The following is a 13,259-nucleotide window of genomic DNA, read 5'->3' on the forward strand; positions in this document are numbered from 1 at the left end:
TTCTTTTTTTCGGTCCCTTGCTTTCAGCTCCCTTTTTTTTCTGGTAGTAGGCAATATTATCCTCTGTTGCTAAGTGTATTCACAGTCTGGGAGTTTGATTGTCCTGATTTATATTCTCTATATTGTGTTGTGGTTGGTCTGGAGTTTTTTTTTATTGTGTTGAGGGGTTGGGGGAGGATACTAAGGTTACTTGTCTTCAATTTAGGTGCTTTTTTTAAAAAAATCTCTTTCTTTGTATCATATCGTCATTGTATGCTTAATTTTGCACTGTATTAATATTCCTCATTCTGATTTGGGGTTTTTTAAATTTATAAAATGTATAAAAAAACTAATAAAAAAAAAGTAACTTTTAGAAAGTATTGACTAACTTTTCTTCACTTAAACATTAATTTACTGATTTTTTTTATGGAGAGCTACTCCAGCGTCTCGATCCTACGTCATCATGTGACGTCCCCCATCATACTGCATCTTGTCCTAGCATTTTACCCACTGTAATTTTACGTGCTGGCCTTATTAAGTTCTCACCAACTGTGTGACTTCATTTTTCTGGGCAATAAGTTCTGCTACGTAAATAACTTGCTTCCTGGATCTTTTTACTGACTGTGACTTTATTAACAAAAGCTTTACTGTTTGTTTTGAGATTCCAATAGCCATTTAAAATAATCAGCATTTTTATGTGTCATGTGGCTGTGATTTATGATTCAGTGTCTCTTCAGTTTTGCTGGAGCCATTGATACATTTGTACATTGTTTGCCACAGACTGGGCACAATGGAACAGGACAACTTGTATCCCCAGTCCATGTAAAACCCATCGTTAAGTAGCTTTCATTGTAAAGACAGACTTATTTGTGTCTGTTATTGCATTAGTGTAGTGAAATGATTCAGAAGATTGTTATTCCAATATCACCACATTGGACTGACAGACATGTCTGTAAAATATGAGGGTTAATAAAATTTAAAAAGTGGGTGAGTCTATTCAATGCTTGGAAAACGCACTTCGCGCTCCTCATCAGCATACTGTCCTCCCTTATCTCGCGTCAAAAGCTGAGAATGGATTCAACCAAATAAACGGTAGTCGTACTGTGCGCTGCCATACTGGGCTGAGAGACCTCTAGCAAGATTGCTAACGGGGTTGCTTGGTCACTGTCCACTATTGCGAGCGATAGCATTGTGCAAAGTTCAAAAAATGTTTTTTTTAAATCACAATCTCTCTCAGAACCTTGGTTGAGAAGCCCTGGACTTACAGCATTAAAGATATCTACATTTGAGCTATAACACCTTTTGGACGTGAGGTTAAATCAAGACCACTCTGGTCCCTCAAGTGGACTTAAATTCCCAAGATAGTATTTATGACAAAAACAGTTGTTTTGAGGAGTCATTTGAATATTCTTGCTCATAATATCACAGAGAAAACATTTGTATACTTATTTTCGGAAGCATGCTATTTTTGATATGCTAGTGCATTTCCTTCAAAAGGTAGTTCCTTACTTATAAAATATTTTGGATTATAGTGAAAATAGTTGTGAAAGATTGGTTTTATTTTTCAAATTAGAGATACAGTGAGAATTACGTCCTTTTGGCCCTTCGAGCTGTACCACCGAGCAACCCCTGACAACCTTAATTTAACTCTAAACTATTCATGGGATAATCTACCATGAACAATTAATCTACCCAAGATGTCTTTGTAAAGTGGGAGGAAACTGGAGGACCCAGATCAAACCTACACATTCCACGGGGTAGGACGTACAGAGACTCGTAGTAGAAGAAAAGTCGCTGGGATTAAACTCTGCCCCAAGTTGTAATAGTATTGAGCTAACCACTACACCACCATACTAAGTTAGTGGAAATCTCAGCGGCACAGGGATTATTTATCCTCCTCTTCCAAACCAGCTTGGTCTAGTTTTAATGGGAAATCTTTGGCTTAGTTATCAGATTAGCTGTAATTTAATGGAATTTGTATCAATCTCAGATTTAAAAATCTATTAGGAATTGGGCTCAGGGTGAAGTTTAGAACTTCTGGAGAAAATGTTTAATTTGGTCTTGCATATCTCTGGTACTACAATTAATTTGTCTTTTTTGTTTTGCACAGTAGAGGACTTGGTAATGAGAACAATATCCAATACTGAAATTTTCTTGCTGGTTTACTTAGCTGAAACATTGCTTCAGACTCATAGATTGAATTGGGATTCTATCAATTATTTTTAATGTTCTTTTTGAATAGTTAAACTTTGCTGAAATTAGTCCCACAGTTTTAATAGACATATCATTGATGTTTTACATTTTCTTTTGTTCCAGGAAGGTGAAGTTTTCTTTTGTGGTCTCAAGTACAGTGATCCTAAAGACTACTTTGTCCCTGAAATTGGTGCTGATTCACAAGTAGCTCCATACCAATCAATTGAAGAAAATATTCGAATTTTGGAAAATGATGGAGTTGAACTGATCAATGTTCTTGTCCCAGAGTTTGCTGATGGTGATCCTGCAGATATTGTTCATGATTTCCATAGGGTATGCTTTAATTGCTACATGTACATTTAATTACATTTTGATTTTATTTTTAAAGTGGCTTTTGTCATTCTTGAGTGTTTTAAATCAAATATTTTAAATCTGTATTCCAAGGTGAAACTTTTTGGTGCAATTTGAGCCTTTTTATTTTTATTGAAAGTGTAATTGTGACAGACAGGATATTATTACTTCGGGCTCAACCAATTAATTGCTTTTCAAGAAAGGGTGGGTTATTGCAGTATTTGAATATTAGGAAATATTTGAAATTGGGCTGAGTATTAAATGTATATCTATTTTCATTCCTAGGGTTTGACAGCATATCTGGATTTGGGTTTGAATAAATGCTATGTCATTCCACTAAATTCATCCATTGTTATGCCACCGCGTAGTTTGTCTGAATTGCTAATCAACATCAAGGTATGTACAATTTAATGTTAGTGCAATTAACTTTCTGGTTCTGACCTTTTTATGGCACAATTGAACTTAAAGATTGTTTAGTTAATTGTTTCAGATGGAATATGAAAATGTTTGTTTAGAAAGCATAATCTAACATCCTGATTTCTTGAATTTGGCATGGTAGGGGAGTTAGATTTTTGAGCTTGCTCTCAGTTTTTTTTCTAAGTCACATTAAACAGAATTTCATTGTATTTAAGCTAGTGTTGGAGTGTCTAGCCCTTAAACTGGCATAGACATTGAGCAACAATGTCATAAGAAAATGAGTTATGAGTTCCTGTCATAAGAAAATGTGAACCAATTTTTAATTTTTTTCTACTTCCTTTGCCCCCACAATATTTATTGGACTTATCTTTTTACTCAACTCAATTGCAATTTGGTTAATTTGTTTTAAAGCATTTTGATAAACAAGTAAAGTTTTGAAGAAAAACCAGACTATGGAAGTAAAGAACCAGAGAAGATTAGGATGGGTTAGTAGTGGTCAGATGAAGCAAAGGGGATTTGATATCTTAGTTAAGCTTGGGTCATGCTGGATTTGAGTAGAATAGGAAAAATGTACTACAGATAGTTTATGTCTCAGTTTGACAGGAGGAAAGAAAGGAGGAACATTGTGTTGTTTGAAGACATTAGTTTAATTTCCACTGGACAAGGAAAACAAGTTTTTAGAGAGTTGACAGTAATTAAACTGTACTTTGAAATTGAATTTGAAATGTACTTCTCCAATGTAACCTTGAGTTTCTCGAGTATTAGTTTTCTCTTGTGTCCCAAAGAAGTGCAGATTAGTCAATTAACCATCATAAATTGTCCCTAGAATAGGTGGATGATAATCTTTTGAGGTGGATTGATGGGAATTACTCCCTTCCTTGTGTCCTCAATTACTTTTAGGAAAATCAGTTTTTTTTTCATTCTCACCTCAGTTCCAATTAGATTATATTTTAATGAGTCTGATGAACAAGAGAGGAGGTTTGAAGATTAAAAAGTAGTAAAGTACAAGGGAGACTAGGTAAATAGAGTAGTGATCAGATGATGCAAAGAGATTTTCAGGAGGTAGTGGGATGGAACCGGTACATTGTAGTAGGAGTAAATTTGTTGTTTTGCAGAAACTGGCAACATTTTTTTTGTGTCTGTGCTTTTTATTTGGATATTATTTTGCATGGCTACAGATAACAAAAAGTCACATTTGTGATGTGCATATAATGATTGGCCAGGAGGAATGGCACTTGGAGAAAATGTACAACTTCAAAGGCAGGCATCCTGTGGGCCTGAATAGCTGTTTTGAAGTTCTTAAGGTGGTTGCATTGGTTGTGATCTTTCAGTTTCCTAGATTCTGGAATGGCCCCAGCGGAATGCAAAATGGAATTGCAACATAGCTATTGAATAAAGAAAGAAGACTGGAAAGTAGACTAGTTTACCTTAGCTGAATGGAAAATTGTGGATTTCAATTTTGAACTACAACAAGGTACAAATAATGGTTAGGTTGAGTTGGTGGTTTTGAGAAATGGGAACTGATGACAAATTTTAGCAGGATAGATGTTGACAGCCACTGTTATGTATTTGTGCTTCCTGAAGCTTTTGATAACACTTTCCCAATAGGGTTGCTAGCAGGAATGGCAAAATACCAAATCTAGAGTTGATAATTCCATGTTAAGGATGAATGAAATATTGGACTGGAGAAGAATCAAAATTTATTATCTATTGAAGGAGGATAAAATATTGGGTATAGATTCAGAGGGAAGTGTGTAGAAGGCCCTTTTCAATCCTCAGCTTCATATTTTGGTGAAAGATTGGAAATCTGCTTATGTTTTGCCATTGTTCAGAAGAAGGGGTAAACATGGTATTTGCAGACTAATGATCAAATTATTGACATCCATTCTATGGAATGCTGTAATCCATTTAGAAAGGCACAGATTTAAGAGAAGTAGGGAAAGTGCAAGTCTGACACACTGATCTTTTTTGCCTTAGGGAATTTGGGGTTGTGTTTGTAGTTTTGGGATTATAATAAAGCTGTTGATTACATTCAACATGGTAAAAATGTGAAAGTTCATGTGGCAATTGAATTTCAACAACATTATGGCAGCAGTGCAGGGTTTTTGAAACTGTTGTGTGATAATGGTGTTATGAAAAGAATGTCCTTGGCAATGTTAAATTATCAGTATGTTTCGGCAAAACTTTTAGGGAATGCAAATACAAAATATTAGCTGTATGGTTGTCAATAGGTAGGAAGACAGTAGACTGCAGGAAGATATAGATGGTCTGCAATGTGGCAAATGGAATGTAATCCAGGCAAGTGTGAGGTAATAGATTTGGGAAGCTGCCACCAGTGATACCCATTGAATATCAGAAAAAGGGGCATGAAGGATTTATATCTATAATACTTGGAGAATTACAAGCTATCATTAAAACTAAAACTTTACCTCATCAAGAATCTCATATCAGAACAGGGAGTTAAAACTAATATACCGCACACATTACATAGCATTGGAGTACTGCATACTGTTCTAGTTGAAGCATTAAAAGAAAAGAAAGCTGTTTCAATTTTTGTCTCAAATTTTTATTGTTTCAGATAGCTAACATCTGTAGTTTTTGTTTTATTAATTTGCTACAGACCTTTAGAATTAGTGGTGAAAGGTAGAATTAGCCTTTTAATTGACTGGCAGAAATGGCCATACTCTGACAATTTTTTTTTGTGATTTCAGATTTGGATCAAATAGTGGGATTGGGGAACCTTATTAAATCCAAGTAAAGTTCCTACTAAGTTGATTAATTGTGTCAACTCTTGCATAATCAATATCAAAATGTGAATCAAATTGACAGAAGAAGTCTGTTAGGAAGTGAATGATTCATATTTACTTTCTATTTTGGGCAAAGTTGCCATGTAATTCAAACAAATTAAAACATTGAAAAAGAAATGCATAGAAATTAGAAGAGTCTACATTTGAAGAGCAGAAATAAAGTACAGTGGGCTGAAGATATCATACTGTTCTCTTAACGAAACTTGTTTTCCTTCGTCCTCCTGTTTTGCTGCAAGAGAATTTGAATGCAGTGATCTGATTTACGTAAAATGTAATTTTTAAAAATCCAGACACTTCCTCAAAATTCCATTTCTAGAGTACCTACGTAAAGAATGCTGGTACTTTTCAGTCTGCCTGCCTTAGCACCCCAGAAAGACTGGCTCAGGTAAATCCCATGAGCTAAATACTGACTTTTTTTTACCCTGACATATGCCTTGCAGGTCAAGGGAACTGCTTTTTGTATGATTTTTGAGTGACCTATAGACAATACTGTTAGATCGTCTTTTCAAGAATGTGCCAAGATGGTGTGATGAATTTGCCAAGCTATGTGCAGTTGCAAACATTTATTTTCCTTCGCCTTCTTGAAGATACCTTTTTAGGTATGGTTCCTTGAGTTCTAGTTTCCCATTTATTTCAATTGCATGTTATTAATTTGGTATTCTTATTGAGCCCTGTTCTGTTATGCATGTAGCTAAGGTTACTGGATACTCAAGGAGTATAGTTTTTCTTTATATGCAAGGCACTTGATTGAAAGTATCCTTAATTTATTTGAACAGGCTGGCACTTATTTGCCTCAGTCTTACTTGATCCATGAAGAGATGGTGGTCACTGATTACATTGAAAACGTGGATGAGCTTGGATACTTTATCTCACGCCTTTGCCGTGGGAAGGAGAGCTTCAGGCTTCAACGCAGAGATCCTGTGAGAGGTAAATTAAAAAATTATGTGCAATTTTAATGTGACAAAGCTTTCTTTAACTGTAACCAATTCAAAAATTTCAGGCTAAAGATTTAACGTTTCCATGCATGAGGCATCTTTAAAGATTCATTTGTTCTAACTTGTCTATTTTGAGAATTTCAGGCTCAAGAAAGCATTTTTGCTTAACTACTGGTGTTTCATTATGCAGTGTAATAGGTCCATTCCTGATTTGCGGTACATGTTCCACATACAGAGGCAGCACACATGAATTCTCTTTACAAGCTGCAGCATTAAATTACCCCACATGAATTCAGCTCATTAACCTTGCTATATCAAAAGCAGTTCCATTTGTCTCAATTTTCCCCCTAGATGCCAGCTTTATCTCTCCAAGGCTTGCTGTTAATTGATTGTCTACAGCATTCAATATCACCTTGGGTTCTTCACAGTCACTAAATTATTGTCCTACTGCATTTTGCCACTTTAATAGTCTCCTATAGCTTCTCTTTTGTTCAATCCAAACACTTTCTTCATTTTAAAGATGTTTCCTCTTGGACAGATCATCTGATAGGGTAACAGTCCCATATTTGACCAGTCACTCATTACTGAACGGCTGTTTTTCTCTGCAGAATCTTTGGTGTCCTTTGGTTGCCCTTAATGGGACAAATTACACTGGGCAATAAATTTTTTTCAGAAGTGTTGCTTCCTGAGAAATGTTTTTGTTTATGATAGACCAATTGAAGGTAAAAGCAAATATAATTTCAGATTACTTATATCACGTAGGAATTTGGAGAATCAAGAAATTAACTTCTTTTGAATGTAATGCGGTTAATTGCCTAACAGTGCCGACGCTTTACAATAGTTCAACTAGGCTTAAAAATGTTTTGTTGATGGTTTTCATTTGTACTCGGTGTCTAAGGCTTCTTGCTCAAGCGTCCAGCAATAATCAGTCCTCACTGATGGATTCTAGTTGCCCTGATACCATTTCTCCACAACCCCAGTGTCCTAGTGAAACCTTTCACCATGCTCGTCACTGACAGCATCAAGATTTGCAGGCAAGAAGACTAAATGGGAATACAGAAAATGAATATTTAGTGACCTGTTGCACTTCATGGTTTTGTATGCTTGAAGTGTGTTGTGTTGAGAGTTTAGTGCTCTGTAGTTAAGAAAACTTCCAAAAATATCCTTGAGTATCTTCCATGCAATTTTCCCCGGTCCTACTAGAAGTTCTTCGAATTGCCTGTCATTGAAGACCTATGTCTTGGACCTACAAGAATGCCTGCCTTAATCTTGGCACAAGTTATTCTGGGAGAAGTGTCTCAAATATTGAAAACCTTCACAGAAATTTATAGCCTTTCTAAAACATGGTCTGCCTAAACATGTCCAGGCAGACCTAGACAAGATAGAATACTTTTTACAGCTTACATTACTGGCAACATTTTAATTGTCCTGAATTATGAATTAAAATAACAAATCTAGGATATCTTAAAAAATCCTATTTTAAGATAGGATTAGTGGTAGTGGAATTACATGATGATTTATTTTTTTCATGATTTTTATTTTAAATGATCAGCAGCCCAAAATCAGAAAGATACACCCAAAAGTATTTAGGAAGCAAAATCTTTATTGTCCAGTAATATTGCAATTCAGTCAAAAGAATGAGTTTAACATAATTCCCGACTGCTTGTATTAATAAAACCTAGATGGCAATTCATCCTACCTTTTGCAAGTTCCTAGTCCGCTCTTTTTTTGTGTTATTTTACAACAATTTGTTTTGATTTCCCAACTCATTCTTCCTAATAATATACTTGCATTGAGTTATCACCCATCCCACAAGAAGTCTGCAATTAATTTATCTCTATTACCATTATTATATATAAGTTTTATTTTCATTCGTCCATGCTAATTAACTGGCTGGAGTTTTCACCGATGTCTTTAACCTCTTACTTTTGCATTCTAAGGTACCCACCTGCTTCCAGCAGACTTTAATTATAACAGTGCCTAAAAAGAATGTGGTAACCTGCCTTAATGACTTTCATCCAGTTACATCCATTGTGATGAAATATTTGAGAAATTGGTGATGAAGCATGTCAACTCCTGCCTGAGAAGTGACTTAAAGCTGTGCCAGTTTGCCTAGAGACACAACAGGTCAGCCTCAGATGACATTTCATTGGCTCTTTAGTCAACCCTAGAACATCTGGACATTGAAGATGCATACTTCAGAATGTTCTTCATTGCCTACAGCTCAGCATTCAATACTATCATCCCCTCAAAAATGATCAATAAGCTTCAGGACTTTGGTTTCAACACCTTCTTGTGCAGCTGGATCCTTGATTTAATCACTTGTGGACCCCAGTCAGTTTGGATCGGCGATAACATCTCCACAGTCTCCACCAGCACAGATGCACCACAAGGCTATGTGCTTAGCATCTTGCTGTACTTTCTTTATTCTTATGACTGTGAGGCACAGCACAGCTCCAATGCCATATTTAAGTTTGCTGATGACACCACTGTCATTGTCCAATCAAAGGTGGTAATGATCTTCATATAGGAGGGAGATTGGAAATCTGACTAAGTGGTGCCACAACAACCTCTTGCTCAATGTCAGCAACACCAAGGATCTGATTCTGACTTCATGAGGAGGAAACCAGAGGTACACAAGCCAGTTCTCATCGGGTGATCAGAAGTAGAGGAGGTCAGGTCAACAACTTCAAATTCTTTGGTTTTGTCTCGGAGGATCTGTCCTGGGTCCAGCACACAAGTGCCATTACAAAGAAAGCACAACACTGCCTCTACTTTCTTAGAAGCTTGCGAAGATTCAACATATCATTTAAAGTGTTGACAAAATTGCGTGTGGTGAAAAGTATATTGACTGGTTGCATCATGGTCTGGTATGGAAACATCAATATTATTGAACCTACCAATGTTGTGGATATGGCCCAGTCCATTATGGGTAAAGCCCTCCCCACCATTGAGCATGTTTACAAGGAGTGCTGTTGCAGGAAAGCAACATCCATTAACAAACCCCACCATCCAGATCATGCTGTCTTCCCTCTGCTTCCATCAGGACCAACATCACTCAGTTCTGGAACAGTTAATACTCCTCAGCCATCAGGATCTTGAAACAGTGGGGATTAGTCATCTCATCACTGAACTGTTCCCCCAAGTCTCACTTTCAGGGACTCTTCATCTCATGTTCTCAATATTTATTGCTTATCTATTTATTATTATTTCCCCTTCTGTATTTGCACATTTTGTTGTCTTTTGCTTGTTGATTGTTTGTCAGTCATGTCCTATTGTTTCTTGTATTTACTGTGAATGCCTGCAAGAAAATTAATCTCAGAGCCGTACGTGGTGACATATATGTTCTTTGGTAGTATACTTCAACTTTTGAATAGATATTCACTAGGGAATTAAGTGCATTCTTATAAGTGAAATAAGGACCATAAGATATAAGAGCAGAAGTAAGCCATTGGTATGGAGCCTACTTCACAATAAGTTAGCAGCTTATCTTTTTACTTAGTATACAGTTCCTATAAACCTCCTTGGAAGTTCTTCATGTTTTATTGTTTTACAACATTGAATCACAGAGGATTTAATTTGGCTTCTTTGACACTGGTCAACAGAAAGGACTCTTGTGTCAAAATGAAAACAAGTTGGTCTAAATTTATTACAATTAGGAAACACAAAATGATTGCATTAATTACTCATCCCCTTCAAGTCAGTATTTTGTAGATGCACCTTTGGCAGCAGTTACAGCCTTGAGTCTGTGTGGATAGGTCTATCAGCTTTGCACATCTGTTCACTACAATTTTTCCCTATTGCTCTTTACAAAACTGCTCAATCTCTGTCAGATTGCATGTGGATTGTGAATGAGAAGCCCTTTTCAAGTCTGGCGTCAAATTCTCAATTGGATTGAGGTCTGGACTCTGACTTGGCCACTCCAGGGCATTAACTTTGTTGCTTTTAAGCCATTCCTGTGTAGCTTTGGCTTTATGCTTGGGGTCATTGCCTTGCTGGAAAACAAATCTTCTCCCAAGTTGCAGTTCTCTTGCAGACTGCGTCAGGTTTTCCTACAGGAATTCCCTGTATTTTGCTGCATTCATTTTTACCTTCTACCTTCACAAGCCTTCCTGGGCTTGCTTTACTGAAGCATACCCACAGCATGATGCAGCCACCACCATGCTTTACAGTAGGGATGGTGTATTTTTGATGATGTACAGTGTTTTGGCTTATGCCAAACATAGGGTTTAGACTGATGGCCAAAAAAGCTCAATTTTGGTTTCATAGAACCACCTTCCAGCTAACTTCAGAGTCTCCCACATGCCTTCTGGCAAACCCTAGCCGAGATTTTATGTGAGTTTTTTCTCCCAACAGTGGCTTTCTCTTTGCCACTCTCCCATAAAGCTGCGATTAATGAAGCACCTAGGTAACAGTTGAATGTGCAGTCTTTCCCATCTCAGCCACTGAAACTTGTAACTCCTCCAGAGTTGTTGTAGGTCTATTAGTGGCCTCCCTCACTAGTCCCCTTCTTGCACAGTCACTCAGTTTTTGAGGAGAGCTGCTCTAGGCAGATTTACAGCAATGCCATATTGGTAATGTTTTTTGATTGGCTTAACTATTCCAAGGGATATTCCGTGTCTTGGAATTTTTCTTGTATCTATCTCTGACTTGTGCTTTTCAATAACCTTTTCACGGAGTTGCTTGGAGTGTTCTTTGGTCTTCATGGTGTAGTTTTCACCAGGATTGGCACACCAGCAGTCAGACCTTCCAGATCCAGGTACATTTTTAACTCTAATCAGTTGAACTACCTTGACTGCACACGGTGATCTCCATTTAACTAATTATGTGACTTAACCAATTGGCTGCTCCAGTGATGATTTGGTATGTCATATTAAAGGAGATCAATACTTATGCAATCTATTAATTTGTGTTTTATATTTGTAATTAATTTGGATCACTGACATGAAAGAGTCTTTTACTGTTGATCATTGTCAAAAAAGCCAAATTATGATTCAGTGTTGTAAAACAATAAAACATGAAACTTCCAAGGGAGTGAATATTTTTTATAGGCACTGTTTGTTCTTTCTGAATTGAGGCACCATTTTTGTTGGATGCACAGACGTGGTGAGTACAAGCACAATGAAAAGTTTGCAGCAGCATCACAGGCATGTAGTACCGACAACAACATTGAATTTACTTATCACGTGGTTCAAGATGCCACTGTTCTCTTACTGCTTTTCCTGATGCATAAACAGATAACACAGCGTTACATTACAGAAAATAGTAATACAGATTGCTTTCTAGGTATGCAGCAGCCCCTCAGTATGGGGGTTATCTGTACTGAGAGAGTTTCTGCAGGTAGATTTTGAGAAATCTTTTGAACATGGAGTGGCAACGAGCTTAAAGGGTTGTTGGAGTAAATATGTTCAAATTGAAGACTGAAGAAAATTCTCACCACTATCATCCCTCATTTGGGGGGGGGGGGGGGTGGGGAGATGACAAAGTTGATCATAATGGGGGAAATGTAGATGATATACTTAATGGCTAGATGGTGTGGTTTTAGATATTGGTTGCTGTTCAGCATTAAGGCAAATGTGGCTAGCAGTTTCAAGCAAGCCAAAACTGGCAGTCAAGCAAAACTATTGAAATGTATTGAATTGTTCATCACTTATCTGGTATTCAGCTGCTGGTTAATCAATAATTTCATGCTTTAAGGTAATTCTGTGGCATGTTAAATTGAAATCTGCCTTGCCATCTGAAGAATTTGGGTGAGTTTATTTCAGTTTGCCTCCATATGTAGGCAGTGTTCTCCATTTAACAATTGTTTTTTCTTTCCTCCAGGAATCCAAAAGCGGAATGCATTGAAGTGCTTCAAGATTCTTCATTTTGAAAGTAAAGTTGCAGTTGAAACTCGTGTCTGTGAACAATAACTGCAGAAGACAATCTGGTGCAGCTCCATATTGAGCCCACAAATCACTTTTTCTTGGTGTGCAATGCGTTTTTCATTATTTTTTTTTAGTGCTGTAAACAGGGTTTACTTTTAAATTTTTCATCTCTGCTTAAATACTATCAAAAGTGTAAGATGCAGGTAGATGTTTAAAGATATAGTAGTTTGTGAGAAGGATAATGCCAATATTTCTATTTGTTTCAATAGTGGGCTATATTAATAGACTGGAATTAATACTTTTTTGACTTGTGTGGGAATGAACTGGAGAATTTCCCACTTTTTCCTCAAATATCTACAATCTATATTCTAGGCACAGTGGATAAGGTGAAAGAGAACATAATATGGTAAATGCATTTGACTAATTGCTGATTTTTGTGTATATAATCTAAGTACAATAAAAAAATAAAATGGTTTTGTATGTACTGTATATTTTGTTCAACAGAAGTATCCCAATTTTGTGTAATCAAACAAATAATGGCGAGTATTGGGGGTGGTGGAGGTGGCATTGGATCTAACTAATAGTTTGGTCAGAAGAACCTAATTAAAACCAGACTGAGACTTGGATGGGTGAAGGTAAGGTTAATGACAGTATAAAGTGAGAAGGAAGTCAAATTTTGAGGAAGTTAAGGATGTTTCTCAACCTGGAAA

The 13,259-nt window shown here is 36.7% G+C and overlaps 1 protein-coding gene across 1 annotated transcript in view; it reads left to right on the forward strand.

The window, feature by feature from the left end:
• Positions 1-13,023, forward strand: part of LOC132393079 (integral membrane protein 2B-like) — a 33,367-nt gene extending 20,344 nt beyond the window's left edge. The window contains exons 3-6 of the mRNA XM_059967856.1: positions 2,296-2,505; positions 2,809-2,919; positions 6,524-6,674; positions 12,506-13,023. Coding sequence (XP_059823839.1) covers positions 2,296-2,505; positions 2,809-2,919; positions 6,524-6,674; positions 12,506-12,594 — 561 coding nt within the window. The 3' untranslated portion in view covers positions 12,595-13,023. The remainder of the gene's footprint in view (positions 1-2,295; positions 2,506-2,808; positions 2,920-6,523; positions 6,675-12,505) is intronic.
• Positions 13,024-13,259: the final 236 nt, after the last annotated feature.

Source organism: Hypanus sabinus, chromosome 4, assembly GCF_030144855.1.
Source record: "Hypanus sabinus isolate sHypSab1 chromosome 4, sHypSab1.hap1, whole genome shotgun sequence".
In the NCBI taxonomy this organism is placed as follows: Eukaryota; Metazoa; Chordata; class Chondrichthyes; order Myliobatiformes; family Dasyatidae; genus Hypanus; species Hypanus sabinus.